Below are 22,791 nucleotides of genomic sequence, written 5' to 3' on the forward strand. Positions count from 1 at the left end.
ACGGGGGCAGCGGACGGGTTCCGGGCACGGGGGCAGCGGACGGGTTCCGGGCACGGGGGCAGGGCCTGGGGAGGAAGCACAACTTAAGCCATTTTTCCATTTGAAGGTCCCCTGGATTTTGGGGTCAGCCAACTCCAGACTCCCAAGGGTATGGAGTACAGAGTGTTTCTTCTTTGCACACCTACTGTTTGTATACGGAAAAATTCAAACAAATGTCCATCCACTGGGGACTGGTTCAAACTAAAGAGTATATCCATGCAAACAACAGTAGAGCTGTTTTTTAACAAGTTCTTTATGGATAGGCAATCTCCAAGATCTGTTCCGTAACCAAAACAAGGGAGACACGAAATAGTACATGGAGTCCGCCATCATTTGTGTGAACAGCGGTGAAGTATACGCACATTTTTGCTAGTGGGCAGAGGGGTTTACAGAAGGATGAAAACAACATGGGAATGCTGGTTGCCCCTGAAAATCCACGACCAAGGAGGCACAAGCATGGCGGCCCTGGGCTGTCCTCGCCTCCACGGTCCCTTCCGGACTCTCAGCCCTCGTGCTGCCCGCGCTGCAGCTCCTGAAGGAGAGGCGCTTGGTCCTTGCTCACCAGTGAATCTTAGCGCAGCACGCCACACACAGGGGGCCCTCAATAAATGCTTATTCAACGCGCCAACCCTGGGGTACGCTTGAAAATGAGCTGCTGTCCCACACCTGCCTTCTGGAGCAGACACCCTGATGACACGGGTGTTCCTTTGAGATCAAGCACCTGCTGACCTGGAACCTCAGCGGGCAGAGGCAGCAGGAATAGGAAACGCACTGGTCCCGCCCCCACACCCTCAGGGGCAGGAACAAGGAAGGCAAACTGAGGAAAGAAATAGACCGTTTATTCTTCACTGGAAACATCACATGCACTTTTAAAAATTTAAACTCTTTATTTAAACATTTCAATAGCATCTTATCAATTTGGTGGCAGCAAAAGAAGCACTACCAAAGACAAGTATTTTGAAAAGCATTTACAAAAATACCGTGCACAAAGTCCTATTCTGCATCTTTAAAAATAAATATTCAAAATATTTCCACCCAACTCCCAAATTGTTTTATATAGGAAATTTTGATTTATATATTTATCCTGTAATATCTGAAACATCTGTATACATTTTATCCAACTTAACTGCATAGGCATTTATTTAGTTCCAATTCTAAGAGTGAAAAAATGCTACTTTATGTAGTCGAGGACAGTTGTGCAGTACACATAAAACCCCAGTCAGCACCATCACTTTCTGTTTCTGAAAATAGTGTTTATGAGAACACCGAAGGACTGTCTTAACCCAATAAAACTTAAATAATTTTTAAAACATCTGTAACACTTTAAGTGCCTTGCAAATACCTCATTTATAAAGTCTGCTCAGTAAAATAGTCTAAATATTAAATATTAATTATAAACAAAACGAGTCTCCTAGGAATTGAGAATGGCCGACAGTCGTAGTAAGAGGCAAATCCCAACTAGAGCCAGGAAGAAAGTGCCGCGGTAAGAAAAATTATAAACCTACAACGTAATGGTGAATTCGCCACACTGGACAGTCTCCTTGGAGAACCATCAGTAGAGTAAAAACTGAAGATTCTGAAAGACTGGCAGCACATTAGTGTTCAACTTTGCAGCAAAATTTAAAACACAACCTGATGACATCCCCTAAGGTTGGATTTCTGGGATCCTACGGACACTGTGAGGTCCAACTCCAGGGTGGCCCCAAGGGGCGGAGCCTCACTGAGACCTGAGCACTCCGTTCAGGCGTTCGCTGAGATCCAGACCACCACCCCCTTTCAAATCAGACCCACTTCAAACCCACGACAAAACGAATCGCCCTGGATCCTGAACAGAAACAACACACCCAGGCCTGACTGTAAAAGTCTTTCTCAGAAGCAGGAGCAAATGAAGTAGAGGAACAGTTACTTTCCCACCCGGGAACTTACATTAACTACTGGTGCTGAAGAAAGGAGAAACCCTCTCCTAAAGGAAAGGAGTTCAGAACTCTGAAATTTGGTGGCATTGTTTTTCCCTGAAAGAAACGTGCGCTGGATGGAACAGATGAAATAGGTCTGCCCCCAAAGTCCTGTAGAAGGGCCAGTGAAAGGCTAAATATCAAAGCTTCAAGAACACTTTGACCTGTAGCTTCACTTGCTTTGTTCCTGATGTCGAGAGAATACAAGTATCAAGAGCTTTATGTTCAAAACAAACCCCCTAACAACCACATGTTCCAATGGATTCCCAGAGATGGGCTGTGGCCAGCGGATCTCAGGGAAGCCAGGCATTTGACATGCAGTGTTTCCTGTGGACAGAGGAGTGAGCAGGGCATCAGCTCCCACTGGCAGTTTATTTAGGGGTGACGTCCTCCCGATGCTCCAGGTGCCCTGGTTCAGGAAGGGCTCCAGTGTTTGACGCTGTCCCCGTATATACAAAATGTACAAGAACCATAGGAGGGTCTCTACTTGACAGGCTCTCCGTGAACCCTGAACCGATAGAGACACGTGTACTCAGGATGGCCCCAGTTGGAGAGAATCCGAAGCTCCACTATCTGGAAAGTTCCGTCAGGTTTTTTCTGAAATCGAAAGGGAATGGGTCACACTTAATTCACAACACCCCAGGCCCAATCACTTCCCCAACTCTGACATATTTGACAGGAAGCAGCCACGTCAGAAATTAGGTCTTAGTGTGAACTCCGTCATCTATCGCAGGACACAGAGCTCAGGCAAAACGGAACTTCTCACAAGCCACAGATGTACTATGAGTGTATCAGGACGTCTGTGTGCAGAGTATACACTACAAAGGCTCATTTGGGAAGAGCTGGGAAGCTCAGATTCCACTTTTCTCAGGGGCTAACGCCCACATACACCCCTGGGCAGCTTTGTCCTGCCCACCCGACAGGAGGAACCCATGGGCCCCTGGGAGCCATGCAAGTCCTCACCAGAATATGGAACATCTGGAGTGATTCCCCTTCTTGATCATACATAAACTGTCCCAGAAGCTGCCCTTCCTCTTGGTATTCATTTTCTAATCCCTGAAACCAAAACCAGATAGTCATTAAGTACTGGAAAAAAACACTGCATTAATTAGGGTTGCTTCCCCTCGACATAATCTGGGAGGATGAAAGCATTAATAAGGCCCTCCTGTTAAATGCTTGGCACTTTGTTAAGGACGTCACACAATCCACGACAACCCCTCGAGACAGCTGTTATTCCTCCTGATTAATGTAGAGGCTGGGGCACTGACCCCTGGCACAGTGAGAACTCCACGTGTAACTTCTGACTCCCCACACACTTTACCACTAGCAGCCACCAGAAGCCTCACCAATCACACACAAGATAGGGAGAACCACACTGCAGCCGGCAAGCTAACGAGAGACACAGGACTGACTGCCCAACTGCGCAGAGCACTCTGTCACCCATGTGGCCCACGGTGCCCTCAAGGCTCCAGAGTGGAACCCCAGGGTTCCTGATGAGCCCGGGAAAAGGACAATAGGCCACCTTGCACAGAGAGCAGACGGGGGTGCCAGGGGCTGGTGTGCCATGGGTACAGAGTCTCCATCTGGGAAGATGAGCGAGTTCTAGGAAGGACAGCTGTGCCAATGTGCCAAAGTCCAGGGAACTGCATACTTCAGACAGGGAAGGGGGTGACTCTGGTGTGTGTTTTGCCACAAGAAGGAAGTTACCAGCAGGAAGTAGAGGTGTCTGTTGGGGAGTGTGTCGTCATGGGGAAGGACTGCTCGGTGTGGGATGCATGGAAGCAACGACGGGCCATGGGCACACGTGGCCAAACGCAGCATCGGGACCAACACTGGGAAAGTGTGTCTGTACATGACACGTGACTAACATTTCTGTAGAAAGCGCTCAGTTATGCATAGGGAAACTAAGATCCCAAAAGATAAATGAATAAAAACAAGACAAACCTACCAAAAAAAAAAAAGGAAAGTGCATGTGAAATGCATAGCAACGTAGATGAAATATGCTGTTTTCACCTGTCAAGTTAGCGGAGATGAGAAGAAGAGGGCACAGGGAGGTCAGTGCTGGTAACCCGCCCACAGCAATGGGTCAGTGGCCCTGCAGACACTCACACCCCGTCCGCCCCCTCTACCCCCTCTGCGGTGAGGCGTGCAGGGCCGTGAGCGTCTGGTCTAAGGGAGTGAGGAGAGCTGGTGTCACAGCAGCAAACTGGAGAGGTACATCCAGGTTTAGCTACAAAATGGTATTTTATGCTATTTAAAAATGTGTGCAAAGAGTTAATTGCCATCAGGGGTGCCTGGGTGGCTCAGTCGGTTAAGGGTCTGCCTGCAGCTCAGGTCATGATCCCAGAGTCCTGGGATCGAGCCCCATATCGGGCTCCCTGCTCAGCAGGTTGTCTCCTTCTCCCTCTCCCTCTGTCCCTCCCCCCACTCTCTGTCTCTCACTCAAATTTTTTTTTTTATATTTTATTTATTTGACAGAGACATAGCGAGAGAGGGAACACAAGCAGGGGGAGTTGGGAGAGGGAGAAGCAGGCTTCCTGCCGAGCAGGGAGCCCAATGTGGGGCTCGATCCCAGGACCCCGGGATCATGACCTGAGCCGAAGGCAGATGCCTAACTGACTGAGCCACCTAGGCGCCCCTCTCTCACTCAAATCTTAAAAAAAAAAAAAAGTTAATTGCCATCAAAAAATATCTATGGGAAATTTGTTTTTTTAAGGCACGAAACAAAATTCTATGAACTGTGTTGTCTCGACTGTACTTTTTTTTACAGGGAGAAAGGAGAGAGCAGAAAATGCCGTAGCGTGCAACGGGAATCCTGAGTGCTCTTTTTCCAACTTGCGTGTTGGAAGTTTCCTGTCAATTCGGCAGGAAACCGTTGTCACAGCTGCCTTCACAGCCCAACGGCCACACGTTCTCTGGAAACCGAACTCTCCAGGTCCACAGGCTGGGTGGCAGAGAACATAGTCCCTACAAGCTGCCCTCCCCAGGAAAGGACTGGGTGGTGCCCTCGGCATCTCATCTGCTTAGAGCACTGAAGGGCTGAGGGGAGGACAGGAGCCAGCAACACCAGGAACGGCCTCTTCTGCGGGGCTCATCTTTGGGCAAGTCCCAGAGTGGGAGGAGGAGGAGGAGAACTGGGACCCGGCTCACTCACGTGGACTTCGAAGTCCTTGGGAGCACTGGTGATGCTGCCCGTGGGCGACAACGTCTTTGGTATGTGCTCCAGAGTGAAGGTGGTTGGGCGGATCTTCATGGACAGCCTCACCACGAGGTACCCCTGGGAGCCTCTGAATGCCCAGCAGTTACCGGGATGTATGTCAGGCTAGGGAAGAGGCAAAAGACAATGACTTAATCCATCTGATTAATGCAGAGGCTGGAGCACTGACCCCTGGCACAGTGAGGACTCCACGTGTAACTTCTGACTCCCCACACACTTAACCACTAGCAGCCACCAGAAGCCTCACCAATCACATAAAGTTGATCAACACACGGTTTATACGGGTGTGATCTGCTGTATTCTTACAATGAAATAAGCTGGAGGAAAGAAACTGTTATTAAGGGAATCATAAGGAAGAGGAAACACACAGTTCCAGCATTGCATTTACAAACACACACCTGCCAAGCGAACGTGCGCAGCTCAAACCCCCGTGAAGGGTCAGCTGTAGTGAAACAAGCTCTTGAAAATGTGTCTGACGTTTTAAAACTTAAGATACAGAAACACAAGGAGAAAACACTAATAACAATGAAATAGAAACAAAAGACTTCTTACAAAATAAAAAACCATAAGCAAAAATCAAACGACAAACTGGGGAAAGGCATTTGCAACTTAAGCCCCAGAGCGTGGCTGTCTCCAGTACGGGAGTGAGCCTCCCGACAGTTACAACAACCAGCACCTTCAACAAAAATGGGCGAGGCAAACACGTTTTTAAAAAAAGTAAATTTAAATGGTCCTCAAACATGGGAAAAGATGCTCCACCTTACATAATAACAAGAGAAATACACACTTCAACCACAGGTGTTATCCTTTCTCACCGAAAAGATCAACAATAACGGAAGAGCCTGTGGAACCACGCACACTAACTGCTGGTCAGGATGTACAACGTACCCCCTTCGAGGAGTGTCGTTTGGCAAAATCCGTAAGAGCTCCTAACGCATCAACCCTCTGACCCAGCAATCCCCTGCCGTGCCTAAGATACACTGGCAAAAATACAAAATTGACAGGCGTGAGGATATTTTGCTGGGAGAGGACTTTTAATAGCAAAAGAGGAGCTACCATGCCTACTGACAAGGGCCTTAGCTGAATGTGCTGTGCTGAGCAGAAGACGCCAAGCGCACGAGTCAGGGGCGCGGCGCGCAGCCGCCTGTGAGGTGGAACGGGAGAGGTAGGGGCAGGGATGTGGTGATCCCTCCACCATGTGCTTATGCTTGGACTCATTCTTGCTGTACCCTTTTTGTTCTTGATCTACGCATCCTTTCTGCCTGCCCTGTGAAAATGATCTGGGCCCTCAAGGATTACGCACTGTCCCCAGACGGCACTGCGGGGACACTGCAGGTCCCTTTGGCACCCCTCTGGGTGCTGTTGACGGCAAAGTGCCTCTAGGAGTCCCCTGCCTGGGAACAGCTTCCCCAGCACCATGGAGGCTGGGCTTCGCGTGTGTTCCAGGGGAGGGCACGATTCAGCGAGCCCTGGCTGTGCCCTCTACAAAAAGGTAGGGCCCTGGGAGGGCTGGGGGACACTATCTCAGGTGGGTCCCCCCCCAACCCCGGCTTGGTCACGGAAGGAGGAGCGGATCCTGTGTCTGCCGTTGCCGGATTCTATAAAAATTCTCTTTACTTCTAAGAAGGCAATCACCTGTTCCTCCGATCTCATTACAGGTAACGTTTCTCCTATTCCTCCCTCCCGGTTCCAGTTCCTGTGGGAATTCTCCTGACAAAGCATTCCCTCGCTCACATACATCTAACATCTGAAGTGCCAGCTACTTCCAGACCACCGGATCCAGCTGGCTAACGGGCACAATGCCGTGGTCAGTGGGGTATCGCGGGGACGTCGAGACCATCAAGCCCTCTGCACTGTCCGAGGCAGCCAAGGCAACGCGCCTGAGGGATCCTGTGAGCGGCCACAAACCGGTGCCGGGGGAGCGACGGCGCCCCAACAGACGGCCGGGTACGTCTGGCAGGGGCTCAGGCCTGCAGGGAAGCTGCCCACATGCACCCACTGCCAGCCGGGCTCCCAAGGATGACAGAAGGACCACGACAGCATCAGGGCATGGAAATCTTAAGTTCCTGATACCTCACGGTCAGACTAGTTTGTGAATTAGTTCGTGAATTCTTGTTTTGAAGAAAAGGACTTCTTCAAAGAAGTAACACAAGCAGAGGTCCCCCTCTGGGGCGGTGCTGGGGTGTCGCTCTGTGCGAACCCATGGAGCTGAGCCCTTGGGACGTACGGGATGCTGCAGTAAAAGCGGCCACAACGCGGCTCCTGGCTCCCAACAGGGTCACGGTTGGGGTGGGGGGGCCCGGATCAGGACTCACCTGGATCACGACACGTGGGGACTGGGAGAAGTACCAGAGCGGGATCCCAAACAGGCTGATGAGCGCGGTCTTGGTCTCGTACGTCTCAGAACAGCGCGTGCTCAGGATGCTCCCACCTTAAAGCAGAGTTCAGAGCTGCCTCAGGGTCTGCAGTGATCCCATTGGGAAGGAGTCTCCTTACCTGGCAGGGATTCACTGGAAGGGGCGAACGTTCTCAAGCTTTTAACTTCTACAAAGAACAGTCCAGGCTCATGTGGACCTTTTCCAAGTTCAGGGTTAAAGTCTGCAGCTGCTTCAGGACACGGGTGCCACCTCCCAGAGCGGCGAAGGGGACTCTGAATGAACTCTCGTGCCTTCCACTAAGAAAGAGCAACGACTCCGACAGGCACTGGAGTTCCCCGACAGGCATGTGTGTCGTTAGAGGGCCCACTACCCACAGGCCAGAGCGACAGGATGCTCTCAGCGGCTGCTTGGGGGGCGGGGGGCGGGGGCCACATCTGCTAACAGAACAGGTCCATGGCTCTATTTGGGGTAACATACGTATTCTGGAGTGAATACACGAGAAACCACCGAATCATAATGCTTTAACAGGGTGAAGTTTAGGTTATGCAAATTACACCTCCTTCAAAAAAAAAACAAAAACGTTAAAAAAATGTCCATTTGACCCTCAACAAGAAATAGGACAGACATGGTGCTGATGCCAAACCAAACAAGATGGTGTGGGAAGCAACAACAACAAACTCTCAAAAAAAAAAAAAATAATAATAATATAAAATAAAAGCAAGGGCGCCTGGGTGGCTCAGTCATTAAGCGTCTGCCTTCGGCTCAGGTCATGATCCCAGGGTCCTGGGATCGAGCCCCACGTCGGGCTCCCTGCTCAGCAGGAAGCCTGCTTCTCCCTCTCCCACTCCCCCTGCTTGTGTTCCCTCTCTCGCTGTGTCTCTGTCAAATAAAGTCTTTAAAAAAAAAAAAAACAACTAAAATCAGATAAAAGCTGCTGAGAAGTTTGTATTTGAAGAGATGGGGGTTCCCAAGTTGGGGGGGCCGCGTGAGGACTCTTCCTCTGATTGTGAACAGGCAGAACCGGGAATTTGCACAAAAAGACAAAGCAATGTTGACCTTGCTCATCAACAGACCTGAACTTCTGAACCTCTCGATTACCTTTTTAAATATTCTACCCTCATTAAAAAAAAAATCCTTAAATATGGACGCTATAAAAAATATTCTTTTAACTTACAAAGAGTCAATGAATGCCCCGAGTAACGCACTGAACATCAAAATTACCAAAATTCTACAGGACATACAAGTCTGTCAGGATTAGTTATGCTCCTGAGAAAATAATGCCCCAGCTGAGTGGTTAAAACAGCACTTGAAGTCTCTGAATTGAAATGGTTTCTTCACAAATCACTGAATTTCAAAAACACGTTAACTAAAATCACTTAATAGTCTAAAAAAGTCATTCTCCATAGAACATAACGCACACAACAGTTCAGAGGACACCCGGAGAACGTGGGAGAATGTGTGTGTGTGGTGGGGGGGGGAGGGTTTCGCACGCAGCGGCGGCCCTGGGCCAGTGTGGGGCCTGCGGGGACCGGGTTCCTGACCGGGGCATCACGCAGACTGCCTACAGTGCCGGGTGAGGGTAAACCAAGTCCCCCTGAAGGGCTCTCCGACCCTTTCATCGGCTACCGTGCGTGAAGAACCTCCCTTTCTCTGAGACAAAATGCTGGTTCGCTAGCTGTTGATCTGCAAGTCCTAAATTTTAAAAACTCAGGAAACCAAGACTTTCGGTGACACAGATGGCACCCAAACCTCCCCTAAACAGACGTGATGTCCCTCAGAGTCTTCACCCCTCTTGCGCAGTAGGACATTCACCTGTTTCCTCACAGAAATGCTCCCGTGCTTGATCCGGGGGCGCTGTCCCAAATGTCGCTGAGGGGGTAGGTGACAGAAGACGTGTGGACCACGACACTTCACTAGACCACCACTGGGATGGCTCAAATACCCCTGGCCCTGAGGACGGGGTCCCGAGCCCGCGTGCCTGCTGCACGCACCACTTCCCCGACTTAACGGGCCACCACGTTCCCCTTCATTTCTCTGAGGAACAAAAGCAGCACCCCACCGCTCCGCTCACTCAGGAGCCGTCCTCACGGCTGGGTATCACGGGTTGCTTTCTGTCTGCCACCATCTCCCCCACGGAGAGAAGGCTCCTGCGGGGCCGGGGCTGCTGGTACCCGGGACGGTCCCTGCGTGCAGTAGGCACAAACCCATCGCTCACTAAATGCCTGGAGGGACACGTCTTTGTGTCACTGAGCGCTCTGGGAAACAGTCTGCTCTCGTGTCCGTTACGGCACTTCTACGCTTAAACACACTTCACCACACGCAAGCCCATAATCGGTGTTTCTGTGGCAGTGAGCTCTGACATAGCCCCCAAACTGGGATTGTGCTGATGCCCACTGATGTGAGAGCCACATGAGCCCCCAGCAGCCCTTCCACGGGAGAAGCTGTCTGACCCTAAAGCAAGAGTGTGCGGGGCATACCCGGAGGGATGCTCTTTCTTGGCATCGGGTTCCAGACTGTGTGGAAGTGGGGCAGGTCACAGCGGGCCAACAGGTGACCACTGTATTCAGTAACCAGGAGTTTACTCACCGCCAGACTCCAGAGCAAAGTCCACCATGCCAGTCTTATCCTGGGAATACAGCTTCAAGGCATTGTTCACGATGACACGTGCTTGCTGGACACAGCCAAGTGCACAGTGGGGAGACAAGACTCAGCGTTAATGCAGAAACGAAGGCCAGACATTTCCATCAAGAATACATTTTCAGTTAACTGCATTTGGGGATAACAGGCTTGGCAGGGGGTTCAGTCCTACGCCCCAGCACAAGGGCCGACACATGGACATGGGACGGGGTTGCCCTGTCACCCAGGGCTCACACAGCCACGACAATCATGAGCCGGAGAACCCGTGGGTTCCACAGAATACGACAAAGCAAGGACTAGAGTCTGGGATGGCAGCCCGGCACCGTATTCCTGGGCAAGTCCTGTGATTTCACAAGGTGTGTGGCCACCCAGGTGCACAGCTGGGTAACCGCCGCAGCAGCTGCAGCTTCCCCACACCCCACGCCGTGCTGAGCACCTCTGGTATCCCCCCATATCTGTCAGCTCAGTAACCAGGTCACCAGCTCCATTACGACATGCACTGCATTTCTCGCTGTGCGCTTACCGCTTCTGTGATTCCGGAAATCCCTGCCTCCTTTGCAGCAGATACTACGGTTTCAGAATCTGGAACCTGCTTCGTCACAGAGATGTAGTGTGTAATGTTCTTCAGGATCTGCAGCTCCAAATCCCGTAATAAAACCTGCAGGTCGTCCTTGCTTACGAACCGAGAAGAAACCGTCTGTAGCAGCCATTCGAGAGAACTGCCCTGCTCCCTGTCCGAGAACATGAGTTTGATGGTTTCTCGGACCTGGGCGTCTACCTAGGAAAACCATTCACAAGCAGAACATGAAGTTACTGTTCTAACAAAATCATCTCAACACTTCGCTTCTGTCACCTTAACACCTCGACACTATCACAAAGCTTCTCAAATATCCATAATGTAAATGCGACAATTCTCCCCTTTTACAATTTGAGAACCTCTCCAAAAATGCTGGAATACGTTACAGAGAACAGGAACAGAAAAGCGCAGCGCGCACCCAGAGAGCCAAGGACAGCGGCTCCATCCACCTTGCCGGCCTGCTCCTGCGTGTGTTCCTCAGAGGGCATTTACCAAGTGGGGCGCCCCCGTGGGTCAGGTGTGGAGACAGGGGAGCCCCTTGTCCTCAAACTCAGTCTGGTAAGGACTCAGTCACGCCAACAACTAAAGTGTTACTTCACGTACGCTAGAAATGCCCTTGCATGTTATTTCTACACACCTCCGCTTCTTGCTGGGCACGAGAGATGCACAGAGAAATAATGCAGGGAGGCCCAGCTCAGCCACTCCCAGAGCTCTGTGGCACCCCCCACCATAGACACCCTGCTACGTCCTCCTCGGGCCTGTCTGCCCAGAGCTTTCACTTCTGTTGGGTAAGTCCCAAGAGTGAGGCTGCTACTTGCAAGAGTATGCATCTCTGTAACTGGTAGTACCCTAAGACATCCCACCCCCAAAAGGCTACAAGAAAACACACGACGCCACCAGGTCAGCACTGGGGCGACTGTTCTCCTTCTTGCAAACCCAGTTAGTGGAACTGAGTGGCCTGCTCACGTGCTTTGTCCACGTTCCCACGGTCTCCTTTCCTGGCAACTTCAGGAGCTCTTTGCAGAGCGGAGTAAGTTTATCACCCGTATTGTGAATACTTTTTCCCAATCTACTATCTGCCTTTGCCCAACCCATGACTTCTGCCATTCAAACGTTTGTTTTTTCATCTTCACGCAGCTACAAAGGTCTGGACTTCCTCTCTTGCATAAGGGTGCACGGGCCTGACACCGCCTGATACGTGACCACACCAAGCAAAGCTGCAGAGGGCAGTGTGACTCCACTGCGCTGAAGACACATGAACGGCGGACCCCTGAATTTGTGCTGGCACACGGCCGTATGTACGTAAAGAAAGTGTGGAAAAAAGAAGCACACTGAAGCGTTAACGTATCACAGAAAATGCCAGGAGAGTTGAATATTAACTACTCTATCTTAGATGTTTAAAAACTTCATATATAAGGGGCGCCTGGGTGGCTCAGTCATTAAGCGTCTGCCTTCGGCTCAGGTCATGGTCCCAGGGTCCTGGGATCGAGCCCCACATCGGGCTCCCTGCTCCGCGGGAAGCCTGCTTCTCCCTCTCCCACTCCCCCTGCTTGTGTTCCCTCTCTCGCTGTGTTTCTCTCTGTCAAATAAATAAATAAAATGTTTAAAAAAAAAAAAAACTTCATATATAAGAAAATAAAGGTTCTAGAGAAAATTGAAATCAACTTAATAAACCTAAATCTTCAATTCAAGTGTTCTTTTCCTTTCTGTGAGAAAACATTTTATAACTTGCCTTTCCTTGGATGGTATCGACCTCTTCACAGCTGGTTTTCAAATGCTGCCAACTGGACAATTCAGATTTCAGCCGACCCAGTTCCAGGTCCAGATGCTTCACCACGGAGAGGAGGTGCTGCTCTTCCTCAACTCCGCTGGCAAGTCCACGGGAGGAGGGAGGAGGAAAGGAATCAGGTGTCACCAATCACAGATGCGTAACGTAAACGCGGGCAATAGAATCGTGGAGGAGGGACCAGCACCACCCCAGACCCCGATACTGCACACGCCTCCACCTGTCCCACCTTAGGGTGGACACCAACCATCAGCTTCAGGTCAAAACCCCAAAGAGACCCCGTCCACACCACACCCGCAGCGCCTACACACACCCCGTCCGTGTCAGTCCATGCGTGTACACACAAATATGCCCAAGTGCCCAGGCAGGGCGTCTAACACATGCTGTCACCAGCAGCTCCCTTTCAGTGCTAGGAGAAAGCTCTCAAAACCACTTCATATTTAATACCTGTACCTTTTGAATAAATACCTGTGTCTCTCTCCCTAAAACTACAAAAAGACTTCGGAAATGAGACAATATTTATCTATAATCACCATAAAGTTGAATAAGAAATTTTCAAGCTAATGGAATGGATAACTGAATTAAAAATGTATGGCTTCAGAGTTTAATAATTCTATTTTATGTAAGAATTATACATTATGATGTAAAATACTGCAAGATTATATTTCTTTTGTAAGTTGGTGTAGTTGGTGAGACACCAATAATTCATTACTCAGAAAAGCAGACTGCAGGATAAACCTTTTAGGATCCACGTATCAGCAAATCAACACACCTTTTTACGGAAATAAAGGTTCTGAAAGGGAGTAAGATGTAGTCACACCCAAATCTGTCCTTCGGGAAGGATATATGGGATCTATAACACACACAGGAGCCAGAGGTGGGAAGGTGCTTAGTTAAAGCTCACTGTCTGGTGTCCACCCCCCCCCCACACCCCACCCGAGCTGTAGGAATCCTGGAGCGACAGGAGGGTGCAGGTGTCCCATCTAGACACACGTGGGGGGGAGGTGCAGAGAGCCTGTGTCGATAAAATGAGGGGTGTGGGAAAAGACAGGCGCCGTGACGTGTCGAGGAAAGGGAAAGTCCATACTTCTAGCAGAATTCGGGGGGATGGACAAAGGTGCCAAACAAAAGCAGCCCACATATCACACCCCCAGGAAACCATCAGGGAAAGGGCCATTTAGATGGCCACAAAACAGCTCCGGGGCGGCACAGAGCCACACACACGGGCGGTCCCAGAAGGCCAGCGTCCTGCCCGCTTGAGCAGCTGCTGGGATGCTGACAGTTCACACACAGAAGTCCACCTGCACCAGGGCCCTGGGTCAGCTCCGAGAGCACCCTGGCAGTATGTCTCTCTGTCCTCAGGTGGCGCCAAGGGCCACCCAGAAAGACCACTGGGAGTGAGTGATTCCACCAGAAAGCCCGTAACTCGTGGTACACACAGCGCCCCCTCGGGAATGATTGCTGGGTTCCACGTTACAAGAAAACACACAAGACAAGATATAAATTCATCTGAAATTATCCTACCTAGCTGTTCTCAGCTTGGTCTGTTCTAATTCCTTCCGGATGGCCTAAAAAGTATGATAAAGAACTGTTTAAACAGGAGTTATATACTAACATTCCATAAATCACACACTTGATTAACATTTTATTTCTATATGGAACTACATGTATTTATCTGTGAATTTTTTCCCCCTTAGTTCAAAGCCCAGACCTGCCTGCTGGTTGGCAGGTGAGAGATGTTTATTTTTTTTTTAAGGGTTGTTTATTTGTTTTAGGGATTATACCATTCATTTTTTTTTTTTTTAAGATTTTGTTTAAGTAATCTCTACACCCAGCATGGGTCTTGAACCCACGACCCCGAGATCAAGAGTCACATGCTCTTCCGACTGAGCCAGCCAGCTGCTCCTCAAAGTAAACTTTTAGAAGACATACAACATATATTCAGAGAGGTGCAGAAATCACACGGCACACCCTGACAGATTTTCAAAATGAGCAGCTCCTGTAGCACCTAGGCCAAGGAGAACATTGCCAGCACCTCTGGGAAGTCGTTTTTGAATGGGGAAGGACAAGGCCATGGCAGATTCACACATGAAGATAGGACTCATGAACAGGGTCCGTTCAGAGATGGGGGACTGACACCGCCACACATCGGGGAGCCGCTTCCATTCAAACTCCAGCTGAACGAGGTCAGAATCCCCATGGCACAAAATGAAGCGAGGGCTACGCTCCTGGCCTCTGGCTTCCTTCTCCAGCCCTCCCCTCCCCATGGATACCACGGATTCTGCAGTCAGTGGGTGACCGGAACTCGCCTGGTTCCACATGCAGGAACAGGGCAGCCGCCCCAACACCCCCAGGGCTGCACCATGTCTGCCCCTGCATCCAACGTGCCCAGGGACCCCGAATCGGAGCGCGCCACAGTCTCTGTGGCTCAGATCAATGCAAACATCCCGGCCTCTCCCTCTCTGCTTCACCGATATCTGATAACAGCTTTTCCACCAGAAAATTAATGCTGTCTGTCAGAGATTCGTGCTCTACGAAGTCACTCTGCAGGAGGCTGTGTGACCTTGAGGAGAAACAAGGACTCAGGCCCCCTTGAAAAGATGCCTTGGAGTCCGTGAAAAAGACACACTTGTGAAACAGTAAAATGAGGTCCCAGGGGCAAGAGGCAATAGTCAGAAAGATTTTTCCTCGCAGGCTGAGGAGCGTAAGCACACAGATGGATGCGGATGCTCTCTCGCTGAGGAAAGGTCGAGATGCGTACCTCTGACTTCTCTGTCAGTTTTCCAAGAACATCTTCTAAGTTTGAGAGGCGCAATTCGTGCTCCTGGTGGAAAGTCACGGCGTCGGTCTTGGAAAGGAACACAAGTGGGAGGTAAGCAATAGACAAAAAGACCTGGAAGTTGCTTCTGCACAGAACCCCAAACATGAGACTACCTGGTCACAGCCTGGCCTGCCGTCCTGGGGGGGGCCCTCAGTGTCCACACGTCCACCCCTCACTAGAGAGCGCACACGCCTGTGCTCAGCAGAAGACACCCACGTGGGCGGCCCCCGTGTGAGGGAGGAAGAGGGGAGAGGGGCTACGAGGAAAGACACACCGACCCGCTCACTGAGCTCACACGCAGCACCCAACACACAACGCGGTTCCGGCAATGACCCGACCGGAGCACGGCCCTGCAACACGGTTTATCAGGTGACTAAAGGGACTTAGCAAGTGAGACAAGACAGTGACAAACGCATCAGAGAAGCGAGGGAACTGCTGAAAAACCAGTTTGTTCAAGCTACGCCCAACCAATTTGTTCAGCAATTCTTAGAAGGTGGAACGACACGAAAACTGTCAGAGTCCCTGGCAAAAGTCCCTCGGAAAGTCACTGCCAACTATCCACTCAGACGGCAGGGACGGGGGCACCGCATGCCCTGAGCGACTGAGACCCAGGCCACAAGATAGAGAGACACAAAGTAATTCGATACTTTCATTATTGGAGGTTCCACTTGTTAATTATACCCCATCTCTTCCAAATTATAACCACAGTGAATTTATAGAAGTTTATATAAAAACAAGATTAAAAATGAAATAAACCAGAGCACAAGGACACAGGCTAGCTGGAAAGATGAACCCAGGTCGCTGACACACAGAAAGGGCATCCATGAATGCAGCTGTGAGCTTCCTCGCCGTCTCTGCCTGCCACCCAACTCCACGCCAGAATGAGAGGGTCCACTCTCGCTGTCCACTGCAGCGGCCACCAGCCACATGTGGCCATCGCAGCTGAGAAACTAGCTTCACACCGCCCCACACAGCTGGTGGTGTGCTGGACGGCACAGTGAGGAGCGTTGGGGGCTGCGGGGTGGGTAGCCCCAGGGGACGGCAGGAGTAAGACGAGTAAGACGAGCGTGGGGCCGTTTCAGAAGCAAGCTGGGATTGCCCTGCATCAGGATTAGCATCACGGTCTCACCTACGTACAGGTGAATACTGGAGAACGGTGTAAGAAGAATAGGATAAATCTGTGCTTAGCTAATCTGATTTAGCTAATCTTAGCTAATCTGCCTAAGATTTGGTAGCTTACAGAACATGACACAAACTGATGCTTGGTTGTTTTTTTTTTAAATGCTCATCTTTTTTCTCTGCAAGAGAAAGAAATTAACATAACTAAAGGTTGCCAGCTCACCACTTCTGTTGGTTTGTTTTAGGATTTCACCGTCATATCATCCCTGTGGTGGTGACAGTATTTCAGAATGCCTCAGCTGAGAAAAGCTCCTGAATATCAACACGTTTCCTGGCGTGACTCTATGCTCACCCAGGAAACGTCCTGCCTACGGGGACAGATTTCATGACCTGCCACCTACAACAGTCCAGCTGTTTTGTTTTTAAAACAAACGAGCTTCAACCCTTCCTACTGTTCTATCTTGTCTGCAAAAACCAGCAAAGTTCCGTTCAACCTTTCCATCTAACAAAGTTGTTAAATGGCCAATAAGAGCAGACCAATCATAACTGTTCAACTGGATCTGACCAAAACCCTCTCAATTTTATGGTCAAGAAACTGAAAATCAGCAAAGACTGAGGAATCCTGCATCAATGCAGGACGCCAAGTGTGCCTTGAGCAGATACGGGAACTCCAAGCGTGGCCACCTGGGGCTATGCACAGAAGGTGCAAGCCTTCCCCGACCCTTCCCTTCCCTTCCCTGTCACCTCGGGTCCTACTGCTATCAGCACATTACAGTGACAACTACTGACGTGCCTCAGGCCAAACCAGAGTCAAGGGTCATTCATTCACTATCAGGTGTGAGAAGACAGAGACTTGAAAGGTGGGAGGGGGAGGTGGTGGTCAGGGGACTCTCGGCCTGGGGCCAAGTCTAGGTGGAGGCTCCAGGGACAAGAGTCAGGCTTGCTCAAGAGCACAGTGGGACCAGGCTTTGTGCAGGGCCCTGGGAAGGCTGGGGGTCCCCAGGCCAGGGACAGACTGCACCAGTGAGGGAGGGGAGTTGGGGGTTCCTCCTGGACTGTGGTGCAGACGGCTGGGGGGGGGGGAGGGGCTCTGAGACAAGAGACACGAGAAGCAGGCTGTTGAGGCAAGGGGCAACACGTATGTTAAAGATTTCATTCCAAAGTACCTAAATATTTAATAAATACTCATTTTGGAACTTATTAAAATAAACATCAGTTTTGGGGAAAACTGACAGTTCTTTCCTTGAGAATACCTAATAAACAAGACATTTTTGTTCAGGGTTCCACATGGAATAGCAGCTCCTCTGAACTTCATCATGAGATTTTCTAGATCACAGATTTGAGCATTTCAAATCAGTGTTGATACAAAATGCAAATCAAATCACAGCTGACAGTGAAACTTCACTGAATTATTATGGTCAATCCATTTTCAAAGTAAAATGTGCATCAGGAACAACTCGCAGACGGGGCACCAGGTCCCGTGGCTCCCAAGACAAGCCACCCACAGCGACTCCATCCCCGACGCCCCAGCCCCCCAGCCCCCCAGCCCCCAGCGGGGCACCCACTCTGCTGGTGTCCCCCGGGCTGTAGCTCCCGGTCTCCGGCAAGCACCAGGAAACCACCCTGGCCCTCAGCAACTGCTCCCCACAGCCGAAGAGCACGACCACTTGTCACAGCGGTGCCTCTCCTGTCCTTCATCCCTAAAAAGAAAACAGACCCTCGAGAACCCACATTACCTGAGAACCCGACAGTCTGTCGGCACCCATTTCCTGTAAGTGCTGCCCTACCACACGCTGAATCAAGGACAGCGTCCCCTCGCGGTCGCCGTCCATCTGGTCCACCTGTGCCTGCAGTTTCTGAAGCACAGCGGCTAGTTCTCTGAGCTTCTCGTCATGCCTGCGACACTGTCCAGACAGCGAGGTCATCTGCCTTTCCACTTCGCTCATCCGATGCCAGTGGGAAGCCCCGTCGCCAGCCTACAGCAGTGAGAGCAAGCCCAGCAGCACAAAGGGGCCGTCAGGCCTGGCACCAAATAACCTCGGAGCACAGGATCACAGCACAACGGCCCCACGAGCCGTGTGGAGACGCTAAAGGACAGGACAGGACCATGTCCGTCCTCAGGGATTTTCTTTACGGGGCAGACTATGGGGGCTTGTCTTTTCTTCTTCCCTTCTATATTTTCCAAAGTAATGCATATTACTGTTTCTTAAATTAAAATTAACTGAACGAGATTACTTACATATGCATCACTTGAACTGTCTCAGAATATCTAAGGAACTATAAAGCTTGCTTACTTGACATTTAACAACATTTTCTGAACCAAGGGGCCTCTTCTCTGAGGAATACAGATGGGGAATGCCACAGAAGAGAGCTTCTGTGTGGTTACCTCCGGTGGCTGGCTCAGGTGAGACGCGTCAGGTGTGACCGAGCTCTCGGGGCCATCCACCCGCTGGGCTCCGTACATGCGTGTCCAGCTGAGCACAGGCAGGCCTGAGAGGAAGTCTCCCTGGCCGCACAGGGACAGACCCGCACCTGAAGGGGACAAGAGCCAACTGCATGTGTGTACAACGCTCTGTGAAACAGGCACTGAAACGCTCAGTTCTTGCCCTCATTTACATCTTCCCGTGTAGAGACTCATCACGGAACTAAGTCAAAGTTTACTTACCTAGTAAAAGTAGTAACGGAATGAGCAAGATTAAAAACTTGCAGATATTTCGAAGGCACCTAGGAATAAAAAGAAAAATTTTAACTTGGATATAAGAAAAGTCAGGGTCACCATTCTATTTTACCTCTCTGGGGAATTTTATACAAAATAACCACGCCCTTATTTTAAAATGAAAGTCTCGGTATTAGAAATGCATTTACAGTTGCTTGCTTTTTTTTTTAAAGGAGGCTCCGTACCCAACGTGGGGCTCGAACTCAAGACCCTGAGATCAGAGTCACGTGCTCTTCCGACTGAGCCGGCCAGGCGCCCCAGAAATGCAGTTACGGTGTTATCTACAAGGTGTGTATACACGCACAGGGGGACCCTTCTATAAAATAGTGTCCCCTGGCCCAGAGTAACAATCAAACACACTCACTACTGATTCGCGTGGCACCATGCTGGGCACTAAAGGACCTTGGCTACTGGCCCACTAAGGTCACCTGGGGCCGGGTGAACTGCCCCAGAGTTAACCAGACCCTCTCTCCCAGTCCTGACCACACCCCTCCCGATCTGTGTAATCGCTGACAAGGCACTTCACTCCTATACACTGTGATTTTAAGAATGACAGCTGCCTTTCCTTTCTCACAGGAATGGCTTGAAAAATTACATAAAAATATGAAAACACTTTGTAAAATATAAAGTGATATAAAAAAGGCAAGACATTAATATACCAAACTATAAAAACAATGTAAATAAAAGTTAAATCATTATAAAAAAAATCAAATTATATCCTGCAATGAGCACAAAGTCAGTTCTTAAAAACACTCAGTTGACATACTGGTTTCCTTACCTTGTAAGAAGAAACACATTCAGCCAAGAAATCAAAGTAACAAACTGGTACCATCCAATCCCTAGCCACCAGAATATTCCAGAGGCTGCCTTCCCTGAAAGAGAAAATACCAAACATTCTAAAGAAATGTTCTTTAGAAAATCAAACTCCTAAATGGACTGTTTTTGTGAAGGTCAAAGAAGCACAAGGACATCTGCTAACAAATATTGTGTAAGTATCTGAAGATGAAGTTAGGGATGATGCATATTGAGAAGAGTGTCCACGTACTCAAACACAGGAACATCGAGCAGCACACAAAGCGAAGCTGATACACAAAACAGGCTACAACCAAATCCATGCATTCTCCATTCCAGTTCAAGGGAGCAGGTGGACTTCCACAGCAGGGAAACAAAGAAACGCTCATGCACCCAAAGCACTATGTTAGCACTTCTAAGTAATCAAGAATGAAACATGTTATATCAAGGAGCAAAGCATGTACCCCTAAAATGAAACTTCCCCTTGGCTGGATCAATCATTAACTGCAGGTGCCTAACTGCCCAAAGACCTGGCAGAGAATGCTAACAGAGAAAGCCAAAATAACCACCTGGAGCTACTACGGCCAACCAAAGAACCGACAACAGTGTCTTCGACACGGACCATCCGGAAGCACCGATCCTTTGCAGCGTCTGCACCAACAGGTGACCTGCGACAGATGACATGTGTGCGGGAGGTGCACACTCAAAACATACACCAGAAAACCCACTCTCCATACTTAACAATACAGCAACAAACTCCCCCTCGTATGCATCTTACCAAAATTCCCTCAAGTCAGCTCAGTCTCTTCTCAGGGAAAAAAAAACAACCAACCATTTTAAGTCTAAGCAAGACTCTGAAATTTACTTAGGAAATTCTATTACATGCTGAAGGGTTGTTCACTTCTTCCTGCAGATACTTAAAACGTGAAACGCAGACTTCCCTGTGAAATTCCCAGGGGCGGGGGGGCCGCGGGCCAGCCTCCCCCCACCCCCCAGCGCAGTGTTCACAGTTGGTGCCCCCACAACTTGCAGATAAAACTCTGCAGACACCAGCAGTCAGCTCCAGGTGAGACCAGGAGGGCTCATTACTCCAAGACCATTCTAAAAGCTAACATTTTCCAGTGAAAAAGTATTTTGGGATTACAAATGGTAGTACCACTGGATGACAGAATAAGACAAATTTTGTATCAAACATCACACATTATATAAGGCAGAAAACCGCTTATGAAATCCATTTTGTTTCACTTTTTTAAGAGTACCTGCTGAAAGTTATATGCTCCTATAAACACGTGTGTTGAGACTCCTGACGCTATGCTCGATGTGAGAAAAAACATGGTTTAAGGGGATTCTTTAATCTATCATTTTGTTTTATTACCAATTAAAAGACCATAATTTTTGAAGCTCAACTTAAAAAAAAAAAAGCTGTCTAAGGAAGGTGCCCCTTCGGCAAGAAACTTAGGGGTATGAATTGGAAACCCTCTGACTCCACATGCAAGCCTCCGTGCGGCAGAGGCTCAGGACACGGCAGTCCCCGGAGCGAGGCTGTGCGTCCCAGCGACCAGGCACGGACAGGACAAGCAGCTTCTTTTCAGATCAACTCCCCCGCGGGGGCGTGACCAGCCTTTCTAATAAGCCTTTGACTTCACCTCAAGCAAGCTACTTTTCAGACATGTAACTTATACTAAATACATTTACAAAGAAGGTTTTCAAGAGAGACGTTCTCTGTATTTTAAGCTAAAGTCGGTATTATTCCTGTCCGTTTTTAACAAGCACTTGACTTGCCAATACAAACAAGGAGCTACAGCATTTGTGAACAACATGATAAAAACAAAATAAAAAGGTACAAACGACAACCTGCGTAAGAAAAGATGTGCCCAATGGCCCCTGCTACCCCTTCTGGACTCGAGGACTGCGAGCGGACAGCTGTGTGCGTCTCAAGGAGCCCCCTCCTCCTAGAGTCATCACCTGTGGGTGCTGGTGACAAGCAGTTAATTGGACAGATTACTATGCAAACCTGGTCAACCGGAACTGTGCACAACAATGGCAGTTTGAGAAAATTAGGAAACTCAATTATGCAAAAAAAGAAAAAATCAAAGCAAATGCAATCTGGCGGCTCCTGCCGTCTATTGTTAAGGGTTCGGCAAGTCCGCACGTGCGAGGGGGCGTCTGGTCTGTGTCCACAGCCCCGTATTGCCACCTGCGGGGAGCTGCCACCACTGCCCCGCGAGCCCACGCGCCGAGACGCCATACTTACACAAGGACTCCCCTTTCACACTGAGGTGGCCGTCCTCTCTGAGAAGCCCTCCTACATTCACTGTCCCACAGTGACTGGAATGAGCTGCAATACACGCAAAACAGGCTCAGAGAGTTCAGACGCTTCCCAGATGCCGACGGGGCCGCACGGTCAGAGAGAGAGCATGCAAGACCAGCCCCCACCGGCTTACGTGTGCAGGCGAGGCAAGGGGGGGCAGGGTGGGGGGCAGGCGGTAGGGCTGGGCTTAGGGAGAAGAGAGGTTAAAGCCCCACTGGCTGAACAAAGCAGCACAGCAACAGAGACAGGCCCGCTTAAAGATGGCTGTAAACAACTACATTCTAAACGCCATTCAAATAAATTGTTTCTGCTTTAAGAAGACAGTAAGAATCAAAACTTGAGTTTTTAAAAAATGACTTTAAAAATGTTGAAACGCTGCTCCCCTTTCAGAAAACAGAATCAGTACAAATGCATGAAAACTTCCATCAGCGCAGGGAGACCCC

The 22,791-nt window shown here is 49.7% G+C and overlaps 1 protein-coding gene across 3 annotated transcripts in view; it reads right to left on the reverse strand.

Moving 5' to 3' along the window:
- Positions 1–301: 301 nt before the first annotated feature.
- SUN1 (Sad1 and UNC84 domain containing 1) overlaps positions 302–22,791 on the reverse strand; it is a 52,455-nt gene continuing 29,965 nt past the window's right edge. For 2 of the 3 annotated variants that reach the window (XM_021680265.1, XM_021680263.1), the window contains 16 exons: positions 22,292–22,375; positions 21,892–22,011; positions 20,607–20,705; positions 20,024–20,117; positions 19,195–19,253; positions 18,916–19,061; positions 18,266–18,505; positions 15,351–15,437; positions 14,114–14,157; positions 12,536–12,671; positions 10,750–11,004; positions 10,176–10,260; positions 7,527–7,642; positions 5,149–5,316; positions 2,958–3,050; positions 302–2,591 (listed from right to left, as the gene is read on the reverse strand). In XM_021680265.1, the coding sequence (XP_021535940.1) occupies positions 2,478–2,591; positions 2,958–3,050; positions 5,149–5,316; positions 7,527–7,642; positions 10,176–10,260; positions 10,750–11,004; positions 12,536–12,671; positions 14,114–14,157; positions 15,351–15,437; positions 18,266–18,505; positions 18,916–19,061; positions 19,195–19,253; positions 20,024–20,117; positions 20,607–20,705; positions 21,892–22,011; positions 22,292–22,375 (1,940 nt within the window). In that variant the 3' untranslated portion in view covers positions 302–2,477. The remainder of the gene's footprint in view (positions 2,592–2,957; positions 3,051–5,148; positions 5,317–7,526; positions 7,643–10,175; positions 10,261–10,749; positions 11,005–12,535; positions 12,672–14,113; positions 14,158–15,350; positions 15,438–18,265; positions 18,506–18,915; positions 19,062–19,194; positions 19,254–20,023; positions 20,118–20,606; positions 20,706–21,891; positions 22,012–22,291; positions 22,376–22,791) is intronic. The other variant, XM_044915744.1, reaches the window with a different exon arrangement.

The sequence above is a fragment of the Neomonachus schauinslandi genome, chromosome 5 (genome assembly GCF_002201575.2).
Source record: "Neomonachus schauinslandi chromosome 5, ASM220157v2, whole genome shotgun sequence".
NCBI lineage: Eukaryota > Metazoa > Chordata > Mammalia > Carnivora > Phocidae > Neomonachus > Neomonachus schauinslandi.